At 40.3% G+C, this 23,469-nt stretch overlaps 1 protein-coding gene across 4 annotated transcripts in view; it reads left to right on the top strand.

Annotated features, from left to right (window-relative positions):
- The window catches only part of Slc4a4 (solute carrier family 4 (sodium bicarbonate cotransporter), member 4), a 300,806-nt gene that overhangs the window by 149,230 nt on the left and 128,107 nt on the right, over nucleotides 1-23,469 (top strand). For all 4 annotated transcript variants that reach the window (XM_013518567.1, XM_005392771.2, XM_005392772.2 and 1 more), the window contains exon 7: nucleotides 437-513. In XM_013518567.1, coding sequence (XP_013374021.1) covers nucleotides 437-513 — 77 coding nt within the window. The remainder of the gene's footprint in view (nucleotides 1-436; nucleotides 514-23,469) is intronic.

Here is a 23,469-nt window from a genome sequence, read left to right as displayed (position 1 = left end):
AGGCAAGGCCTGGGGAACAGGAAATCCCGGCTTGTATCCAGAGTCCAGCTCCACCGGTGGGGAGAATAGGTGGTTTCTCCAAGCAATCAGAAGAAGAAAAGAAACCAGGTAGATTAGCATGAGGAGAGGAGATGACATAAAGTAAGCCAAACTGGGAGAAGATTTATTTTTAGGCCAATCTTTTTTTTCCAAGTTTAATTTATCTTCTAACAAAACCAGGCAGTAAGACTTAAAATATTTGGGCCTTTACCTTCTTTCCATTTAGTGATGTTTACACTCCAACCTGGATTCTGGAAAACTCTTCGGGAGAATCCTGATGTGTTTAAAAGCATTGCCATCATTCCCATTGCCATCCAGTAGTGTCTGTGAAGTATGCAAAGCAAACTGTGTTTTCTGCAAAGAAATCCTGACTGAAAGTACACTTATGTTTTTCCAGGTAGCCCAGCCATGACCCATAGGAACCTGACTTCCTCCAGTCTCAACGACATTTCTGATAAGCCAGAGAAGGACCAGGTAAGCAAAGGATTATCGCCACTTTGAAATATAAGGATGGATGTGTATCTCAGAGATGCTGGGAAAGGTTCTGGGCCATTCTCTGTAGGGAGGAGCTCGCACTTTCTGTGAGGAGAGGGAAGCAATACACTAACTGCTCTGGAGTCAGGGCAGAATTTGAATCCTGCCTCCAGTCTTTGTGGATGTGTTCACCTGGACAGTTTTAACCTTGGGGCTACATTTGACTTGACTTTTTTTTTTTTTTTTTTTTTTGGTATGGGGAATTGAACTCAGGACCTCACACTTGCCAGGCAGGTGCTACGCCACTGAGCTATATCCCTGGCCTCTGGCTTTGCTTTAAAATAGGAATAACCTCTTCCTCAGGTTTGTTGTGGGGATTAAATGACATATTTTATGAAGAAGTATTTTAATAAACTATAAAGGGCTAAGAAAGCCTGGAATTGTTTAATTTGGGGAGATGCATCAGGCTAGGGTTGTAATAGTTGTCTCACTCTCTGTGTATTTGTCTGTCACCACATATAGGAAGTAGCCCATTCGAAATGAAGAGCATTCAGCTTGGGAATTTCTGTTTGCTTTCTTTTTTTTTTTTGGTTTTTCTCTGGTACCAGGAACCGAACTCACGACCTTGCGCTTGCCAGGCAGGCGCTTTTGCCGCTGAGCTAAATCCCCAGCCCCCTGTTTGCTTTCTTTTGAAAAGAATGTGACATAGGCATGGCCTTTTTCCCAGTTGGGTGTGTATCTGGTGCAGATTTCCAGAATATAGTATGTTGATATTATAAAATGATGCCTCCTGATTTAAAAAAGCCTCAGTGTCAAAGAAATAAAAGTAGTATATTTTTAAAATAATTTTTAAGAATGGTGGCAATCTTAGCCTGTTTCCTTGGGGTGGTGAGGAAAGTTTTCCATGTTGGTAGGGGCAAGGAACATGAAAGCAAAAATGTCTCGTCCTGTTAATTTTTTCAAAACTGGCCAATTATGGGATAGACAGTAACTTTCTCCTTTACTAAATTGAAGCAACATATAGCTCAGTTTAAAAAATCCAATATCTAATTCTTGCTCTTATAACTAATGTTTTGTTCTTTGATATAATAGAAGAATATGATTCTTGTTGGCTTCGTACTTGACATGTTAATTGTGTATCATTTGTGTGACCTTATTCTCTCCCTCTCTCTCTTTTCTAAGTAGGATGGCTTTGAAATTTTCTCTTTTCACACTTTGCTATTTTTTCTAAAAAAAGCAATATTTATGACAGTGTTCCTCTTTAACTGGCAGCACTTGTAGTAATGACAGAAGTTTATAGGCCATGGTAAATTCTAAAAAGTACAGGAAAGGTGAAATTATGTTCTTTCTCTTGAAATGGCCCTTGGGTTCTTTCTACCTTCTCCTTCTTAACCAGCACCCTACTGTAGGGCCTTCATCACTGCAGCTCTGAATTGCTAGAAAAACCTTTGGAACTAATCCCTTGTCCCTGTTTTCTCTCAATTCAATACACATTTCATATTATTTCCCTCAGTTTTCTACTCTGGATTAGAATCTTATAATGGCTTCCTATCAAGTGAAGTTCAAAATTTCCTGTATTCCTTTTAAGCTCCTACAAAATCCAGTGTTCTCCTTCTTTATGAATTCTCTAGTGTTCTCCAGAAGAAGACTCTGTTCTAATCAGGGCTGATATCTTCCCTCCTTCTGTACCTTCTGATTAGTTCTTGAGTCCTTGAGCTGGTTCTCCTTCAAGTGCTGATAGGATTCTTCCTCTCCAGGGGAGAAGGTTATTTAAATATTGGGTACATTGGTAGCAGGAGAGGGGGAACCTAGGCTGTGAGAATTGCCTTCAGAGCCATTATGTACATGTTGGCTCCATTCCATATTTACCAGGCAATGTTGTTTGTGTTGTTTGCCAGGGATCCTGAAGTTGGGTGAGGGAGCACTCTGATTATGACTCGTTGCGTCTGGCTGATGGACTCTTGAGGAAGACCACTTTTATTAGGGACAGCTCTCCTCTAGCTAGAATGAGCCAATAGGCAGCTGATAAATGCCTAAAATTTCTTACCGTCTTGGGTTTCTTCTTCATGTCTGGACATATGAAGAAATTGTGTGATGATGTAAGATATGAATTACATAAGACTTTGATTCTAGAAATGGAAGAAATATGTTAGAACATCATGACTGTTGTAGATTCAGTGTGTGATTGGGTCCTTAAAACTAGACTCTCCACTGTCCATTACCAGCCTCTCATGGACACCAGGACTGCTGTTGAGAGGAAGCCAGAAGATTTAACCCAGGAGTTTTACTGTTTTCAAAGTCAGCAGGAGAGGGATAATGACTGTTCCATTGTAAGAACATCTCTTTGTCTAAATTGCATCTCTATAATAGCCAATGAGTTCTCCTTCCAAAAGGAAATTCTGTTTGTCTTCTCCTACCAAGAGCTTGAAGAGGCACTTTCTAACCAACCCACCGTCTATTCTATGACCAACAGTAGAGGAGAAATTCAAACTGATACTTTCAGTTTCCATAACCACTCTTCTAGTAACTTCAAATCCTGTTTCTTTTTAGGACAAAGGAAGAAAAAATAGACTTGGAAATAAATTGAAGTTATGGCAAATACAGGCCTTTCTTTTAAAAAAAAAAAAAAAAAAAAGAAAATCTATTTTAACACAGTGAACCTGAGCTTTTATTTTTTAACCTGTTTTTCCTGTTCGGGTAGGGAAAAAAAGTTGCCAGGCTCAAAGTTGTTTTGAAAAAGCTTTTGTAATTAATTAGCCAATGTCCTGGAAGTGATCTTGGCAGAAAAGTGAAAGCTGTCCTGTGTGCTTGTCCAAGTTGGCCCAAAAAACTTCCATCCAATTGAGACTGATTGACAGATTGTTCTGCTCGGATACAGTCTGAGCACTTGTGATGGTGCCTGGTAACTTCCTGGAGCTAGAAACATACCAGTAACACCAGCGATGAATTTAAAGTGGAGAGTTAGGAGGAGGAACAGAATGGCTCTGACAGCTACATAGTGACAAAATGTGAGGGCATTTTTTTTTTTTTTTAAGATTCTGTTTGGGGAAAATAGAAGAAACAAGTCTGTGGACTGCATTTGTTTTTTCTTTCTGACTCTGCCAAGCCTATGTGCTTATGATTTCAGGAGCGGCTGCCCAATGGGGAAAGAGCTCAAAATAGTTAACAGCAGATGAGGATAGCCAGAATTCAGGCAATTCAGTGTTTCAGCCATATTCCAACTTGGATGTTATATTTATTAAGCAGAAAAACACGTGTGGAGAATAGATTAAAAAATACATCTGGAGCTCATCTAGTTGTGAATCTACATAAATAATCTCTTCTATTTTGTTGCTATGGAGTTTTTTTTTTACATTGTCTGGTTATCTTGATGATATTGGACTGATTTGGTTTTCAATCTCCCTTTATTTCTTTTCTTTCTTTTTGAAAATTTACATACACGTGAGATGTGTGCTCATTAAATGCAAGGTCTTGAGTTCCAGTTCTCACATGAGTATTGTATCAGCTGAGAGATAAGAAAGTTCCCCCATTCTTTTGTTTCATAGCTTTTACTCTTGTAGATGTAGTGAGCTTAGTGGTACAATAGTTTCAAAAGGGTTTTTTTCCAGTTTTATCAATAAGGCAACAACCTCTCACCATTAATTGTGGCCCATGGGTTGTGGAGGGGCTGTAGATGCTGTATCAGAAACACCTTGCAGATTGGCTGCAAGATATACTGGCTCAGTAACCTTATCAGTGCTTATCCGGTTTTCACATCCGTGATACTCATTGTGTAACCGTCTTCCCTGGGAATTCATCCTATAGGTTTTCTGATTGAATTTGGCCTAAGGTTAATTTGTGAAGTGATTGCTGTAAAATGAAATCTGGAAGGAAACATTCTGAGATGGAATGACTGAGCCAGTCCTTTTGTAGCACATATGTGGTATAGGCACGTTAAGTCCACTCATCAGCACTGACTCTCCTGGTTCTGAAGGTGCATTTCCAACCCAGGGCTTGCCCACTGCTTCCCTGAGGATTGATAGCTACTTCACTCTCACAGTGCTGGACAGGACTGGAGCATCTCATCCTCTGTTCTGTTCAGGGCTCAGCCAAACACCGAGCAGATCACCCTGCACTGAGCGCGTGTGGTCTTCCTCACCCTCCGGGGAGGGGCAGCGGCTAGGAAATGCTCATATTTTCCTAGATTGTAATGCTGGGCTTTAGCATACTTACAGGGACCAATGAGACGCTGCTGTGTCAGGAGAGCTCCAAGGGAGTCCTTGTCCATAAAAACCTGAGAAAAGGCATGCTGTGAAGCGCAGCCTTTGTGTCCTGAGTTGGGGCGTGTTGGTGGTGGCCTGGAGCTGCCTGTGGCTCAGCAGACACAGCTTTTCTTCCGCTGTGTGTTTGCGGGGCGCCTGTGTAGCCAAGTGATGCCCACCCTCTGGCCCTCCTCAAGTGGGACCAGTTTGGGCTTGGATGTTCATCAGCACCATTTCCGTCTCTCCTAGAAATCTGCTTACCACAGCTTCCTTTTCTTGCCCTGTGTCTTCCCAACAGCTGGGGGTTGGCAGTGGTGGGGAGGCACGGACGCTGATGTTGACTTCAAGGATATGTTGGTTTGAGAATCAGGATAGTTCCGTGCCTGTGTTAAAATGAAGCAGGTAAACATGCGCTGCACCAACTGACCTCTGCCTCCTGCTTTTAACACAGGAAGTGGAGCCTCTCAGATAATTTAGGAGTATGGTTTTGTGTGTTTCTTATTTTTTATTATTAAATTTATTGGTACAATTTAGATACACATAATGATCACGTTCATCGTAGGGAATTTGAACCTACTGTACATGGTGTGTCTGCTTCTCCTTTCTTTCCCATTCCCCTCCTCTCTCTTCAATCCCTCTTTCCCTCCTAATTTACAAAGGCTTTGTCTCCATTTTATCTTTCTTTTCTCATCCTTTTCTTCTCCCTTCCTTCCTTTCCCCCTCCCTCCTCTGTAGTTCCCCTTTGCTTTTGAATTATTTCTTCTTATTCACAATATCTATTATACATTTTGGTCCTTATTTACACTTTCAGTTTCTCACATCAGAGAAACAATGCACTATTTACACATGTGTGTCAGACTTATTTCACTTAGGAGTGTGGTCTCAAGGTCTATCCATTTAGCTAGAAATGTCTCAAGTTTATCCTTATTTATGGCTAAGTGGTACTCCATTGTATAAAAAACCACACACATCTTCTTTATCCATTTTTAGATGGGGGGGTCTGATTGTTTTTAATTTGGGGGAGGGTCTGATTTTTTCAGTTCTTTATATATTCTAGATATTAGTCCTTTATCTGAGGAACAATTGGCGAAAATTTTTTCCCAGGCTATTGGTTGTCTTTTCACTCTGTTGGTGATTTCTTTTGCTGTGCAAAAGCTTTTTTAAAAGATGAGATCCCAGTTGTTGACTCTTTGTAATATATCCCTTGCATATGGGGTTTTGTTCATAGTCTATGCCTGCACCTGTCTTTAAGCGTTCTACCTATTCTCTCTTCCAGCAGATTTAGTGTTTCCGTTTTAGTATTTAGATCTTTGTTCCATTTTTATTTTAGTTTAGTGCATGGTAATAGACTAGGTTTAGTCTTTGGCATGTAGAAAACCAATTTTGCTAACAGCATTTATTAAAAAGGCTCTCTGTCTTCCTGTGAATATGCCCCTTTGTCAAAGATAAGGTGGCTGAGTATGTTTGGAGTTGTGTCTGCATCTTCTAATCTGTTCCACTGATCCTCAGGTCTGTTTTTTTTGCCAGTACCATGCTATTTTTATCAGTAGCTTTGTAGTATAATTTCTGCCTCGCCTTTATTGCCTAGAGATGTTTTTGCTATTCTGTGTGTCTTCTAAATGAATTTTAGGAGTGTTTTCTCTAGTTCTGTGAGGTATGCTAATGGTATTTTGATTGGGATTACATTAAATCTGTATAACTATTGAAAGTATGGCTATTTTCACTATGTTGGTTCTTCCTACCCAAAAACAAGGGATATCTTTTCATTTTCTGAGAATGAATCTCTTCAATCTTCTTTTTCCAAATTCTGTAGTTTTCAGTGTATAGATGTTTTGCTTCCTTTGTTAAAATGATTGCTAAGTATTTCATTTTTTTTTATGCTATTGTGAAAGGGGTTGTTTCCCTAATTTCCCTCTCAGTGAATTTGTTATTTGTGTACAGGAATGTTATTGATTTTTGAGTGTTAATATAGCATATCAAAAGAGCCATAGACAAAATTCCCATGATCAACTCAATAGATGTAGGAAAAACATTTGATAAAGTCCAACACTCATTCATGATAAAAACCCTACAGAAAATTGGAATAGATGGTCTTTGTCTCAATCTGATAAAAGCCATCTGTGACAGACTAACTCCCAACATCATACTAAATGGTCAGAAACTGAAAGCTTTCTCTCTGCAATCTGGAACAAGGCAAGGATGTCCACTGTCACCAATCTTATTCAATATAGTTCTGGAAACATTAGCCAGCGCAATTAGACAAGAGAAAGAAATGCAAGGGATAAGGATACGAAAGGAAGAAGTTAAATTATTGTTATTTGCAGATGACACAATACTCTGCATAGAAGACCCCCAAAACTCCACCAAAATACTTTCAGATTTATTAACCAAGTTCAGTTTCATAGCTAGAAGTATGATTTTAAGTAACCGTGAAGGCACAGTGCATGTGAACTGTACTGTGTTCCCTGTAACTGGAATGCACCTGTGCACTGAGAGCTTCCATTCTGGGCTGGAAAGTGTTCTGAGTGGTGGGCTCCAGAGGTGAATGAAACTGATACATTTTTGACTCATAGAACTTTGATGCTTAAAGTAAGAGATAGTTAGCAACAAACCAAAACAGTAAAGGGGATAGGATGATTTCCCATGCTGATAAATAGTACACTGACAAGAATGCAGGATAATATGAAGAGGTACAGGAAAGCTGCTTTTCAGGTAGGAGGGCGGGCACAGGGAAGACCTGGGCAAGAGTTTCATAGGTGGAACCAAGAGTGAGACCAGAATGAGAGCGGCACGTTCAGATCCGGAAAAGCACACAAAAGGAGGCTGAGGCAAAGGTAGCAGGTGTGCAGCACTGAGGAAGGTGCACAAAGCAGTCCAGGTTGTCCTGTGTGCAGCCCTGCTCAGGGCTTCTGCGTGTTAGATCCACAGCACTGCAGGCCCAGCAGTGCTGATTCCTAACACAGCAGCCACAGAAGTGAGGCCTTGTGATGAACTGTCCGTGAAAGACATTCTTCTGTGTCAAGGAAGTATAAGGAAGAAAAAGAGTTTCCTAGTTAAAATATTTTCTCTGCAGTGTCAGTTATATTAAAAATGAATCTATATTAGTCGAATGTCTAAGTATTTCAATGCATTATAAGTCGCTATGGAGCAGGAGGGTAGCGAGGTTGAGTGGTTTGAGTGAGGTTGCCTCTGGCTGGTGTTCCCACGGCTGATGTCAGGCTCCTGCCCACGTGGTGCCACAGGAGGGATGGCCCTTCCCTGAGCTCCTGCTCAGGAGCGAGGAGCGCAAGCGGCTTTGTCCTTGGTGCCGATGGGGAGCTTGCTGGGCAGGGACAGCATGGTGCCCTCTCCTTACCTGTGCCGTGATGGACTCCAGCTCCAGGAGCGTCATGTCCCCGGGCTGACATTGAGCAAAAAGCAGTGTAGTTTTTACATATTCTAAAGAATACAGTGGCACGTTCCATATCTGATGTCCTTGGCTCTGTCCCCAGTGGGTAGTGTTCTGCCTGTGAGCAGGTGCTGGGAGCACACTTAGGAAGCGCGGTGCAGAGTGACACATGGACGGCACCAACGCTGATCTTTGGTGGAGAGATATTCTCACGTCACAAGTTACCTATGTCCGACGAAGACTTCATAAAACAAACAAACCCCTTTTCCTCTTGGAAGTGACAAATCGGTACAAATCTTGAAAGTAGTAGTGCTTATGGTGAGCAACCTAAGGGCGTGATTAAAAAATAATATATGCTATAGTTATAAATATACACATGCACTTGTTCTCTTGTACTACAGTAATATGCTATTATGTACAGTAGTTTCAAAAGTTTAGAGGTTTCTAATTCAAAAATATATGAAACTGCTATAAAATTTAAATACGGCAAACATGAATAAAATATAAGGGGAAAATTCTTAAATTCTAACTCCTCAAATAACTACTATTAGCATTTTGATACAGAGTCTTCTGGGCACTTTTTTTTTTTTATTTTTTTTTTTATTTTTATTTTAAAGATAAAAGGAGGGAAACATTAACAGACATACAACATTTTACAACATATCACAAGCACAATACAGACAATACAGAGTTACAAACAAAGTGGTAGGGAATTAACAATGGTGGTTGTATTACATATTGATATCTTCAAAGTGGCTTCTCGTGAAAACAGATATAAACATGCAATACTGGTCAACCAAAGATTCATTGACAGTTTCTTTCAGCATAGAAATAGAAGACAGAAGAACAACCATGTTAACTATCCTGTATATACATACATACAAAATTTCTCCTTCTTTCCCTTCTCTTTTCCCACATCTTCTGGGCACTTTTGATGCACAAATACTTACACACTCACGCATATAGAATAGAAACAGGATCATACTGTTCTGTAACATTTTTGTTTAGCTTAATAATGTACAGAAACTGCCTTATTGTTCCTAAAGGCTGTATGGGATGCATGAATCATATTTTATTGAAATGATCTTCTGTTAATCAGTATTGAGTTTTCAGTTCTTTGTGCTTATAAATAAACCTGTAAGTAATATAGCCTTTCTATAATCTTCTGCATTTTTCCATAAGTTTTTCTGGCCTAAGTTCAATTGCTGGATCACCATATATTGCCAATCCAATTAACTTCCCCAAAGATAGAATAGATTGATTGTGTCATACATTTTGAAAATACTTTAACAAGGCTTCTCCACTGCTCAGGTACAGTTTGCCAGCCAGATTTGGGTTTCTTTATGATTTGCACCAGTAAAAGCTTAAATGCAATTAAAGTGAACAAAATCTCAACAGCCAGCACTTGCCTCCTACTTGTTTTGGGGCTTTCCTGAGAAGCTTGAAATAGGATGGACATGAGTTTCCTGTCCCGGTAACGATGCTGGGCTGGCAGCTCCACGGTGTCCTGAGGTAAGGACGTGAACACTACCGTGGTTGTAGGCTTGGCCCGATGTGTTCCTTATTGTTCCAGCTGTTCCAGCTCTGAGAGCGATTCAGGCTCTAGGAATTTTCTTGGCAGCCAAAAATGGCATCCTCTCAAGAGCCTTTCTTGGTGGTCAGCATTTGTAATCAAAGGAAAAATTGCAAGATAAGTTGGTCAGATGTTGTCTGTGAAGCTTCACCGGACACATTTGTAGCTCGGCTCTGATTCCCTTTCCCTATCACCCCAGAGAATCTTTGGTGAACTGATAGCCAGACTGCACAGTTGGTTACCTGGAAGTGGCTTGGTAGAGCTCTGAAGGAGTGCTGCCATCCAGGAGGGCTGACAGAAGGAGCAGGACTGTCGCAGCCATGTAGGCATCAGAACAGACTCCGCTGCTCCCTGTTGCCCTCAACCCCCAGCCTTTGCAGTCTGTTACACCACAGTGGAAGCTGCGTGTACTCTTCTTCAGGAAGAGAAGCGTTCCCACTGTTCGCGGTTCACCCTTCTTATTGATCCTGAGGCTAGTTGACTTAGTTGCCTCGGCAGAATCTCATGACCTTATCAGTCATTAGCAGAGCTCCCTGATGTTTCCATGTGTTACCAGCAATGATCTGGCATTACTCCTAGAACTGAACTCAAATGATAGCAACAGTGTTTCTTTTTCTACCGTCACCATATTAGAAAGGCAGTAGGATATTTTTCCTATAATCGAGAGCCGGTACTTAATCATACCAAGCAGATACTTCTGCCTAAGTCTCATTCCATGCACGTATAAGAGGTTGGACAGTAAGTCAGTTGTTCCATTGTCAGCTTTGAACGTTAAAATTAGCTACAGTGTTGGACATTCAGATGCCCTCCCTGCTAGCATTGAGACAGATGTCCAGTGACAGGATGGCTGACTGGGTCTGCTCCCGGGTAAGGAGTAAATAGCATCAGCTGATACAGATTTCACACTGACTTATGCCAGTGCTTGGGAGTTGGTTCTGTCAGCCCTGTTTCACAGATGTTGGCAAACACGGGACCTGAAGAGATGAAGCAATTTCCCTAAAGTTAAACGACATCTAAGGTTTAGAGCTCTGCTCTGGTCTGTATATCTCTGCTTTTAATCTGTATAATGAATTGTATGTATTTGGATCAGGGTGTCTTTTAGGCCTGAAGCCACAGTGAAACTGGTGTCCATTTGGTAATTTCTGGCCTTTATTTGCCTTTGAGGCACACACCGTGCTGAAGAGACTGAGCATCAGAATTACTGTTAAACATAATTATGAAAATTCTTAAGGGTCTTGTGGTGGCTGGATGCACATTTCCATCTCTACTGCAGGGATTGAAGGAGTCAGTGTTGTATGTTTGTGCCTTGGTGGGGGTCAGTGAAGAGGCTGACATAATTTTAGAATGTTGGACATGTGGTCTCAGATTGTGAGCCTATGTCTACCTGGGGAGACCTAGTAAACTGGGATCCTCATGGCCGGGTGCCTCTGGGGTTCAGTGAAAGAAAGATTACCGTGGGCCGGAGCCGTCAGTCAGAGAGAAGCATCTTTCCACCATCTCTTCCACAGAAAACAAATGAAACGTTCTTCCTTCAATAGTTAGGTAAAAAGCAGGAGAAATAAACTGGAATGTAACTATCTAGTTTAACCACACAAGTGAATGATTTGATTCAGCCAATAAATGGAAAATGTTGTGACTTTGAGAATTCTTCAAAAAATGTCCCCAGCTCCTCATATCTGATGAAATTCAGCATTTTGATGTTAATTTCTATTTTTGTAGTTAAAGCCCCAAGTGAAATTAGCAAAAGTAGATGAGATTAGCTAGTTGACATGGTATCTATGGACAACAGTGGATAACAGGTTCAGAACCCACTTGATTTGTGAATTTTCATTTGTACTTCACCTAATTCCTTCCAGATATAAATACGTCACCTCTAGGTCTCTAAGTCCACAGATATTTATCATTGTAACTTTTTTCCCGGTAAGTGGGAAAAGTAGTTTTTGAACTTTTTCACTAGGTTCATTACAGGAAGAACATCGTGGAATTAAATAAACATGTTAACTCTTAACTCTTGTGAACTTTGTATTTCTGATTGATAACACAGGTGCTAGTTACAACTGCCTTCTCCACAGGACTGTGGTGTGAACAGGAAGTTGCTTAATAATATTTAAAGTACTATCCAAATCTCCATTATCATTGCCAATTTCATCATTTAAATCAGCTACTATCTGTGTGGTTTTGTTTTGTAGTAAGTTTGGGTGGGATGGAAGTCCATTTTATTTTTAGATATCATTGCTTATCTTTCAGATTTACCTCACTAAGTTGGCACTGGGAGATTTCACATGCTTAACTTTGCACTCTGCCGTTCTACCTCATTCTAAAAAAACGTGTGAAGTCGTCCTTCCATGAGTGTTTGTGGGAGTGCATTTCCATGGAGCTTAAAGTCTGATTTGCTTTACCTTTCCAAGTCCTACCTTTACTTCAAGACCTGTCAAGGACTCATTCTTCCTTCCATCCTTCCTTGAATATTCCAGTTGATTCTAATGATGCCTGTTTTGAATTGCCCACACAAGCGAATACTTAGTATTTGCATCCCCAATTTGTCACTGGCTAGTTACTGCTTCTATGTGCATGCCTGACTTCACTTCTAAGGGACAGGATGGTGTCTCCTTCTGGTAATACGGAAGACGACCAGTTGGGGAAAATAAAGGTCTAGTTAGCCTCTTAGAACTTTTTATAAAAGCTAAGAAAATGATGATGACCATGAAAGTTCCTTAAAAGTGAGTTCTCAGAGTATTGTTATTGTCTTATCTTTTCATTCTGATTACTTTAAAAGTTAGTATTTCTTGTGATGCTCATTGGCAGTGTGTTTTATTAGGTTGACAAGTTGCTTGAAATACACATTCTTGCCTACCACATATAGTTTTAATTTTTTTTTGCTTAGGACAATCATGTCACATATAGCTTTCTTTCATTTGTTAAAATTTACTTATACATTTTCTCAGAATGAAATCCGAGCAAATATAGTTAGTTGGCTGACTGGTATAGTTTAAAGAAAATAGCACTGAACCTTTGTATTTCTTTATTTAAAATAAGTTCTCTAGCAGCACAGGAAGACATTCTATTGCAAGATGACATGCTTTTGCTAAGTTTATTCAAGTATTTCACATTTCAAAGCATGGACCATAAAACAACATTCTGCTTTTAGATGTGAGCTACTTCATTTCTTGTGACATGAAACTGGGGGAGAAGGCAGATCAAACTTGGAGAGGACTTTTCATTGAATGGGATTTATTACCAAGTTTACTAGTTCTATACATTATAACCCAGTCTCACTTAGAGATTCCTTATTATAGCTCAGATCTGAAGGACAGCATTAAGGTAATGATCCAAGTATATTACTGAAAATAAGCAGGAACAAGTCAGTTGAAATCCAGCTATGTATCTGCCTCATTCCAGAAAAATCTTTTGCTCACAGAGGAAATAAGCTACTTTCCTCACTGTGTTGCTCATTATTTCTCCATGAAACTTGCAGATAAAGAATCTTCCAGTATGAGCTTCCTTGAGAAGACACTGAGAAATAAACAAGGGGAATCCATAAACATCAACAGGTGGGCTCTGTGTGCAGGTTTGTACAGAGAAGAACCAGGTGGACCATCCTACCGAGTTGGGGTCTTCAGGAAGCAGCTCCCAGACACTGCTTTCTAAAAGGAAGAGTTGTTTTCTTTCTTTCTTTTTTTTTTAAAGAAAAATAACCACTGCCACTATTTAAAATAGCTGTGAAACTCTAAGAAAGAATAAAAGAGGAATTCTTGGAGAAGTAGTGTTTTCATCAGGACATTTTGAAAACATCTGTAAACATGTGTCCCAAGGGCGTTTTCAAGGGAGGTACCAGGGTAGTCCTGTCCCGCAACTATGAAACTCCCAGAGCAATGTTGTCTTAACAGAGTGCAGAGCAGCTAGTGCTTTTCAAAGGCCTGGATTCGTGCTCACATTTTGGTTTCCTGTGATATTTACAAAAATCCTACGCAGTTTTTTCATCTCTAAACAATGTGTTGAAGTGGTATAACATTGAAGCTTTATTAAAATAAGAAAATGAAAACAAAGATAAAAGGCTTATTAGAAGACTCTTGTGTCTTTAACATAGTTATAGTGAGGCAACTTGCCTCTGTGGTTTTACATTTTAAAATCTGCATCTTTGTGAGATAACCCCTGTGCCTTCCTGATCAGAGTTCCCAGCTTGTAATAATCCAATGTGGAAAGAATAGGAAAAAGGATTAAATGGAAGGATGTATGATTTAGAGCATTTCAGAGTTTCTGGCTAATAGGAAACATGTTTTGCTTGATGTGGTAGAGAAGCCTGAGTCTTCTACTCCTAGGGATGTTGGCTGGATCTTGATTTTGCTCCTTACCGAGTGGTCTTGGGCTCTATGGTGAAGAAGTTTGTTTCTTTGTGTTCCTGTGCAATGCATGAAAGCCTTTTTAAAAATTTAAATTTTTACTTTATATTTTGAGGCAGGGTCTCTGTAAGTCACTAAGTTGCCCAGGCTGGGTTGAAACTTGTGACTCTCGTCTCAGCCTCCTGGTGTGCTGGGATTATAGGCTGTGCCACCATGCCTGGCTCCTTAGAGGATTTTTAGCTAGATAAACACTTCAACTGCAAATATGTTGGATTACAGCCATTGTAAATGTGGAAGACGTTTTTAAGTTCATGGCACTTTTATCTTGTAATTCTGTGCTAAACAGATTCATCAGGTGAGGACACAAGGTGTTAACGGCAGACCTTCAGTTTAAGAAATTTTTTTTTTTTTTTTTTTTTTTTGGTACTAGGGATCGAACTCAGGACCTTGAACTTGCCAGGCAGGTGCTTGTGCCACTGAGCTATGTCCCCAGCCCAAGAGCAGATATTCAGATGACACAAGACTTACCAAGTTAGCTATCTTCGTTGTACGTAACAGAATTAATATGGATAATGATCTTGGTAGGCTTGAAACTATAGGAATTTTAGCAAAAATAAAGCTAAACTATGTAAGTTCAAAATATGAAGTGATTAACAATGTATGAAAAGTGCTGCTTTATTTGGATAGAAACTTCATGATTTTCATCAAATTTAGACTTCTCAAAAGTGCTTATTATCTAAAAATAGTTGAAGGGATGTGGTTATAACAATGGTCTAGCATAGGCAGGTTCCCAGGCACTAACAGAATAATATTTAAGAAGAAAAACTGAAATAACTCTGAACTTTCAAGGTGAGAAGCCAGAGGGAAGGAGAGCTCAGGAGACTTGCCTTCTGGGGAGAGAGAACACATTTGTTGTCTGTTGTTCCAGGAATAAAACTACAGTAACAGGTAGAAGTTCCCTGGAGGCAGTTTTATTTAAATATGAGGATGCATTTAGAAGAAATAGTGCTTTATCACTAATTTATTTATGAAGTTTTTCCTAAGGCATCCTTTACACTGAACAGTGCATTAGGAATTAAGAGAACAAGAAACACCAAGATGCAGCCCCTGCCCGGGACTCTCACACTGGTTTTCAAGGTGAATGATGCTGAATGGAAATGTCCCAGCGCAGAGAAAGGAGTGTGAATTCTGCCAGGGAGCGGGCGGCAGAGGGGACTTGTGAATGGATTCTTGAACTGAGTGCTTTTTCTTCCACTATGATGTTCAAAAGGAAGCAAGTGGCTATATTGTAAGAATATAGTCACGAAATGGAAACGTGGACTTGGTAGTCTTTTAAACTTTTCTGATTTGATGTATGTCCATGGATGACATGTAGGGGTGAGAAGACTCTGGGCTGGAGTGCTCCTTGGAGCGAAGGCATGACAGGACCCTGGGGCTCAGCTGTCAGTGGGAATACCAGGTAGGGGCTTGGGAGAGCCCCCGGTACACGTGAAGGACCCCTCAGGAAGCTTCTGAGTGCTTGTTGCCTGCCCTTGTGTCTGAACCTTGCTTCCCCCGACTCCCCTTTCTGCTTCTTCAGTATTCTCTATTGTTCTAATTTGGTACACGTTCTCAGAGACCTTGGTGGAGGGTACATGAAACAATCTGCTAAATAAATAATAGCATGACTACTACAGATTTAATTATAGCTCTACAGCTGCCTGTGTGAAGTGTTCTGCTGAGGCCATATGGTCCCTGCGTATCCCTGTCCTGGAAGTCCCTGGTTTCCACACGTTCTTGAGGCCTGCTTGTGGCTGTGGGGAGCCAGGGCTCTCTGCAGATGGGCTTTACATGGACAGTTTCTTACTAGACCCCAAGTCATGGCACCCTCCGAGCAAGTGCTGAATTGTGTCTGTCTGTTAGCCTTATAGGCTGGGTTTTTGCCGCAGTTGATGTGCTAAGTCAAAGTACTTCCACATTGACTCTAATGGTTTTTAAACCTATTTCAGTGAGTGATTATTTTACTTGTTTTTCTGTGCCAGTGGCATGGTGAGACGGGGTGGAGGGGCTAGTAGAGTGTACCTACTGCTCTTGGAGGAGCGTGACCCTGGACATGCGTTTAGCTTCTGCCAGTCTCAGGAGAGCCAGGACTGGGCTCTTTCAGGTCCTTTCTGTTCCAAGACCATGTTTGGGGGTGGCTTGGACAGTGCTCTTGCCAGGAACGCTTTCCTCGGTGTGGTGCCTGAGCCCCTGTCTCCCACAGGGCCCGGGCAGCCCAGACTTCCCCCTCCTTCACCGTGCAAGTCTTCGACGCAGTCTATGTGATGGACAAACCCACAGAGCTGGCTTTTACTGCTTCGTAAGCCCTGTCCGCGCTGAGGACCCATTCCAACTGGTGATGTTTTCACCAGAAAATGCACAATAAACACAAAGATGCAAAAAGTTGTATATAATTCCAAGGTGCTCTTGGACTCCCTGGATTTTCACCAAGGACCCCGCAAAATGCTGCTCTGTGCTTTGATCAGAGTCAGGCTATCTTCTCGTTCCGAGTGATGGGAACTACAGGGGCCGTGGAGGACCATGACGTGGAGGGGCAAGGCCTGAGCACCTCTAGGGCTGACATGGGCCAAGGGCAGTGCTTTGGAGTCCGATGGTGCTGGTGTGAACACAGGATAGGGGTTTGGCGTGCAGTGTTTTCTCAGTTCTTACAAAAGAAAAGTGTTGTGTGTCAGTGTCAGTGTTTTCCCAGCCTTTAACTGTCACCTTGGTGCTTGTGTTACGTATGACAAGTCTACTCTCCCACCTTTCGTACCTTAAACTTTTCATTTTCCAGGGGGCAGTGTGTGTTTTTTTAAACTAGCTGCCCTGATTGGGATGTGTGCAGAAGAGGGTGCACAGAAAACATTTCCCTCAAACTATAATTTCCTCTTCGAGTCGCTGACCTACCAGGCAAATTGTTTGTTTGTTTGACTTTCTTTGATTAGTCCCTCTGCAACCTTTCTGTCCTCGCCACAGCCGCAGTGGTGCCGCCACGAAAGAACCCCGAGTATAGGGTTTCTCTTTGGAGGATCTGTGTGGGAGGACTGTTAATAAGACTGCTCTTCAGATGTTAGCAGGTAGGGCAAGAGTTGGAAATGAAACATCTCATGTTTTGCTTTTTTTTCTCTGCTGAACATAGCCATCCAAGGACAAATTTGCAATTCCAGGGGAATGCAGATAAGTGCTGCAGATAGGGTGAGGGACTGGATTCATCTTGCATAGCTGCTCTGCGTCAGCCGTGCTTCCCTTACCTTCAGCTCCTGACCACGCAGCTGTGCCATAGAGGCCTTCCCCGAACTGTCTCAAGTTCAAACCTGTCAATCCATACACTTGGCAGAATGAATTCACCTTCGGAGGCACTGTACTATGTAAATATGAGATTTTAAGTCTATGATAAAAAAATGAGGAAAGAGATTTCTCCCTAAAATTCAGAGTTTTATATTTGGATTAAATGCAGTCAGAATCTATCGACATTTTACTTTATTCCTCTGGAAGAGAAAAACTTTACTTAACTGATCACCTCTTTCCCTTTGTTCCCTGGAATTGTGCTAAAACTCTTCCATTACAATTCACTAAATATCTACTGTGCTATTTGAGGTCCTGTGGTAGGAGCTTTCTACATGTTATCTATAGCACGTGACATATTATCACCAACCTTGCTCTACAGATGAAGAAGCTAAATATAGAGGATAACTCTGTGGTCTTCTTAGCAACTGCTCCATAGGCTAAATGAAAACTTCAGGGCATGGATATTTTTAGTGCCAGATAAATTTCACTGATGTGTCTATTAGCACCAATGCTCGTGCTCACTGCTGGAGAGCATGAGGCATCTGAAAACTCTGTGTCCTGTATTGTACAACGTGCCAGACTCATCCACTTCCTCACCCCAAGCCCTGTACATTCTCCCTTTCACTTTTTCTCAAATCTGTTTCCACATTCAGTCCCCTCTGATGTTCTCTTGGTGCAGGGCCTATTCATCTTCTCCATTGAACACATTTATTGAGAGGCCTGTGATCTGCTCAGCATGGCGTGTAAACACTTTGAGAGATTACCTCCATCCTAACCCTCTACAATACAATGGTCCATTATCATCCCCATTTTACAGATGAGCAATCTAAGTTTCAAGAAATGAAGTAATTGCCCAAGCTTGCATGGCTTGTAATTTCAAGAATTCAGGACTGACTCCGACAGTCTTCTCTTTATTTCTATTTGAATTTAAAACAGCTGGCTAACAGTTACCAAGCTTGATGTGATGCTGCTTGAACTGTGGAGACAGTCTTTGGTTTCAGTCCTTGTTCTACTCTTCCTAATTTCATGGTCTTAGTCAAGTTAGATAGCCTAAGTCTTACTTCCTGCATGGATCAATGGAAACAGAAGTGATTATTTGGTTATAGGAATGTGGTGAAAATTTAATACAGTGACGCACGCAAGGTCCAGTGTTTGGCCAGATAGCATTGATTAGAAAATGTTAGTCATCATTATTATTATTAATCATTTCAAATTGCTATTGAAAGCCTTTGTACCCTTTTTTGTTAGTGCTTATAATTTTACAAAACGGTGGATTTCAAAGCAGTGAAAGACCTTTAAAAAGAAAACTGTAGTACTCTCAAGAAGGAGATTGAAAATTCCATCAGAAAATGGAAAGGTGTCCTTACTCCTGGTTAGGCAGAATGAATATTATCAAAATGGTCATACCTCCAAAACTGCTACACAGATTCCATGCAGTCCCAATCAAAATACCAGCACTATACTTTACATATCTAGAGACAATCCTAAAATTCACATGGAACCAAAAGAGACCTCGAGTACCGAAAGTAGTTTTGGGCAATAAGAACATAGCAGGTGGCATAGCAATATCAGACTTCAAGATATACTGCAAAGTAGTAGTGATAAAAACAGTATAGTCCTGGAACAAAAACAGACATGTGGATAAATGGAACAGAACTGAGGATACAGAAACCTCCCCAAACGTATTCTACTATTTGGACTTTGACAAAGGGTCCAAAAGCATATGTTGGAGGAAAGACAGTCTCTTCGACAAGTTGTATTGGGAAAACTGGTTACCCATTTGTTGAAAAATGACTCTAGACCCTTATCTCTCATCATACGCTAAATCAAAATCAAAATGGTCTAAACATTAAAACAGAAACATTAAACCTTCTGTAAGACAAAACAGGTAAAACACTTGAAGGCATAGTAGTAGGAAATAATTCTTCTAAACAGAATGTCAGTCACAGGAAATAGCAAGAATCAACAAATGGGATTATATCCAACCAAAAAGCTTCTGTACAACGAAAGATTCATTCAATAGAGTGAAGAGACAACTTACAGAATGGGGAAAAATTTTGCCAGCTACTCCTCAGACAGAGAACTAATATCTAGAATATACAAAGAACTCAAAAAAATTAAACCACCTAAATTAAAGATCCAGTCAAAAAATGAACAGACACTTCACAGAGGAAGAAATATAAATGGCCAGCAAATATATGAAAACAATGCTCAACATCTCTGGCCATTAGAGAAATGCAAATTAAAACAACACTAAGATTCCATCTTTGTCTGGGAAGAATGGCAATCATTAGGAATCAAACAAATGCTGTGTGGCTGTGGTGAAAAAGGAACTTCCCTGCGTTATTGGTGGAATGCAAACTAGTACAACCATTATGGAAATCAGTGTGGAGATTTCGCAAAGAATTAAAACTAGAAATTGCATATGGCCCAGCTATCCCCTTGCTAGACATCGTCCCCAAAGAGCTAAAGTCATCATATTACAGCAATACTTTCATAGCAATGTTTATAGTAGCACAGTTTGTAATAGCTAAATCCTGGAAGCAGCCTGTATACCATCAACAGATGATTGAATAAACAAAATGTGGTATGTGTATTTAATGGAATACTATTTGGGTATAAAGAATGACAAACTTGAGGCATTTGTAGGAAAGTGGATGCACCTGGAAAGTGTAATGTTGAGTGAAATAAATCAGACACACAAGCTTGAGTACTGTGTGGTATCCCTCATTTGGGTGAGGCAAAGGATAAACAAACAAAATGAAAAAAGATGGATAGAGAGGAACAAGGGGATGGATCCATCCAATAGAGAAATGGTCCAAGGGAACAAGAAGAGGGGGAAAGGGGCGGGGAAGGAAAAATAAGAGGAGTAAAGATATGCCATACAAAGGAACCTAATAACGCCGATCAATGTAAACATTATACGCCATAACATGTGCTAAAAGAAATAGTATCAACAGCTACAAAAAAGGTGATTGGGGAATGAGAGGAGGAGAGAGAAGGGGAGAGAAGGAAAAGGGGTTAAAAAAAACCAAGCTGTAACATGTACATGCAACCACTCCCCAAGATGACAGAGATCTCGTTCCTGTCTTCTACATATAAGTAATGTTTCCTACCGCCATTCTCCACCATATATTTTTGCCCCTTTGTAACAAAATCAGCTGGCTGTAATGGCCTAGATTTGTTTCTGTGTCCTCTGTTCTATTCTATTCGTCTGTGTTTTACTGTTGATACCAGTACCATAGTTTTGGTACTATAGTTAATAGAATAATTTGAAATTGGATATTATGGTGGCTCTAGCCTTTTGGTTTAGGATTGCTTTGGCCATTCTGAGTCTTTTGTGTTTCCATATGAAATTTAGAATTGTTTTTTTCTAGTTCTGTGAAGAATCTTTGGAATTTTGACAGATTACATGAATCTGTAGATCATGTTTGATAATTAGTTCTACCTGTCTGTGAACATGGCAGGTCTTTCCATCTTCTGGTGTCTTTAGTATTGTTTCTTCAGTGTTCTGAAATTTTGGTCATACAAGTCTTTTACCTCCTTGGTTAGGTTGATCCCTGGGTATTTCGTTTTTGAAGCTATTGTGAATGGAATTATTTTCCTGATTTCTTTCTCAGCTACTTCCTTGTTAGCATATAAAAAAGATGTTGCTTTTTTAATGTTGACTTATCTATCCTGGCCTTCGTGCCTCTTGATAGCAATGGTCCCTTTAGAATTCAGTGTTACTAATGCAAGTTTCAAAACTGTAAATGAAGAAGGACTTCGGTGGGCAGCTAATCCCTGTGCTACTCCCTTTCAGAAGCTGTCTCATGAACCTCCAATGAGGGGTAGCACTTCTGAGGACTTTACAGGGACTTCCGTTAAACAGTGGATGGTACTAGTGTTTAGTTATGCATGTTAGAACCAGAAAAGCCTCTTCTTTGAGTATCTGAGACTACTACTACCAAATGGAGCACTTTCCTGAAACTTCTGTCTCTCTTGTCTCTTTGTCTCTCTCTGTGTCTCTGCCTCTGCCTCTGCCTCTGCCTCCCTCCCTTTCTCCCTCTCTCTCTCTCTCTCCAGTTTAACCCAGAACCTCTTTCATGCTAGGCAAGTGCTGTACCATTGAGTTGCATCCCCAGCCCAGGTCTTACATGTCTTTGTCCATATTATAATGATGCCACAACGCAGATGTGATCACGTGACTTCCTGTGTTAAACGTTTACTGAACGTTCAAGGCTATGACTTTATAAGGTTTTAGGGAAACACGGTTGAATAATAATGTGGTTTCTTTTTGTAGCGTACTTTAGAAACCTCTTTAAAGTACTCACAGTCAAGGGAGAGTCACAGGGAGGACAAGCAGTGAAAGCATTATGCTGAGTACTATTACAGAGTCAGGCTAGGGAAGGTGGGAACCCAGGGTGAGACTTGCCCTTCCCATGAGGCCCAGCTGCCCTGTGGAGGCACAGGGGCCTCTAAGGGGAGGATAGTATGGAGTTTGCAGAGAAGGGCTTTCCCGGCAGGTGGAATATTAGGTGCTTTAGGTCTCCTGCCTTGGGGCACTGAGCGGGAGACCTGTGTTTGTACACAGTGGAGTTTCATGACATGAAAGGACAGAGCTTCTAGAAAAATCATCTAACCCAGGTTGCACCTTGGTTCTTTTTTTTTTTTTAAGTCTTTTTTCAAGTGACATCTGTATTTTGGTATTCTCCTTTCTGTGCTGTCTCTCTCATCTATTTATTTTTTACATGGTTAAATACTATTAACATTTTTTTTTTTTTTTTTTTTTTGGTTTTTCTCCGGTACCGGGAACCGAACTCACGACCTTGCGCTTGCCAGGCAGGCGCTTTTGCCGCTGAGCTAAACCCCCAGCCCCAACATTTTAAAGTGTGCTCATTATAATTTTTGAAGGTTACCTGTACAGACTCTAAACCAGTGTGGATGCTTAACTCCGGTTTACTGGATGGAAAGCTCAAAGATTTCACGACAAGAGCTTCTATTCCTGAGGGGGTGAAATTCTTCCATCAGATGTGTAAGGGTTGCATGGTGCCGTGAGGTGGATGGGGCACTCACGGATCTGGGTTTGGTACTGGCTTAGCTATTTAGCTGTGCTTTTGGTGAAGACTCTTAAACTTTATGAGTCTTTGTTTTCCTTATATGTAGAATTTACTAATACATTTTTTCAAAAGCTAGCTGTAAGAATTTAATTAAATTAGCACATGTGAAATATTTAAAAATTATAAATATTAATATTTGACAACATTTTAATAACATGAGACACAAAATGTGGCTTACAGATTTTGACAAGTTGACTTCTAAACTAGTTCATTACTTGATTTCATTCTGTTTAGGAAATCAGAACTAATGAATTATACTTAATGTTATATTTAGTTTAATATCCATTTCTAAACATGCTGCTTTGCAGACTCATTTGCATTAATGGTGGTGAGATGTCTAAATTTGGAAGGAAATGTAAAATCAAAATTTTGTCCTCAGGGGACTGTTTTCACTTTGAAGTTGTATTTTGTAAAAATGAAAAAACAGAAGTAGAAGAGTGTTCAAAAAGTATAAGGATGGCCACAGAGCATTTTGTTTTGTTTATACATTTTGGTAATCTCAGACCACATTGTCAGTGTTAAACATCAATAATACTATGTCAAAGTTTTGGATTCTGTGGGTTATCATTACTTGATTTTATGGACTATCATTACTTGAAAAGAGCAACAGCTCTTTTTAGGGTTCTTAGACATTAGGCCAATGGTATGTAAATTTAGCCATTTGAAAACATTTTCTAAATCACAGCTTGAAGATAACCTAAGGGATTAGAGCTTCCATAACAACAATGCAAAACATATTGTTAGTAGTTTTCCAGTAGTTTTCTTTATCATACCAAAAAGTCCTATTCCAACAATTAGTTTAATGAATAAATAAAGAACATCCCAATTTAACAGAAAAGTTTTAATATAATTTTTATATGGTCTTAGAGTAGAGGGCAATACTTGCTAAGTCAAGAGAATAGCGATTCTTTGCCTTGGTCTGTTTCCTAGGTAGATAACCATGTACTTTACAGCAAAGAGATTAGGCGTAGGAACAGAAGGCTGGGGCATGTGTAAAGTTGTATTTGTT

This window comes from Chinchilla lanigera, unplaced genomic scaffold (assembly GCF_000276665.1).
Source record: "Chinchilla lanigera isolate Chin_1 unplaced genomic scaffold, ChiLan1.0 scaffold00046, whole genome shotgun sequence".
Lineage (NCBI taxonomy): Eukaryota > Metazoa > Chordata > Mammalia > Rodentia > Chinchillidae > Chinchilla > Chinchilla lanigera.
This window is presented reverse-complemented; position numbering and strand designations above follow the sequence as displayed.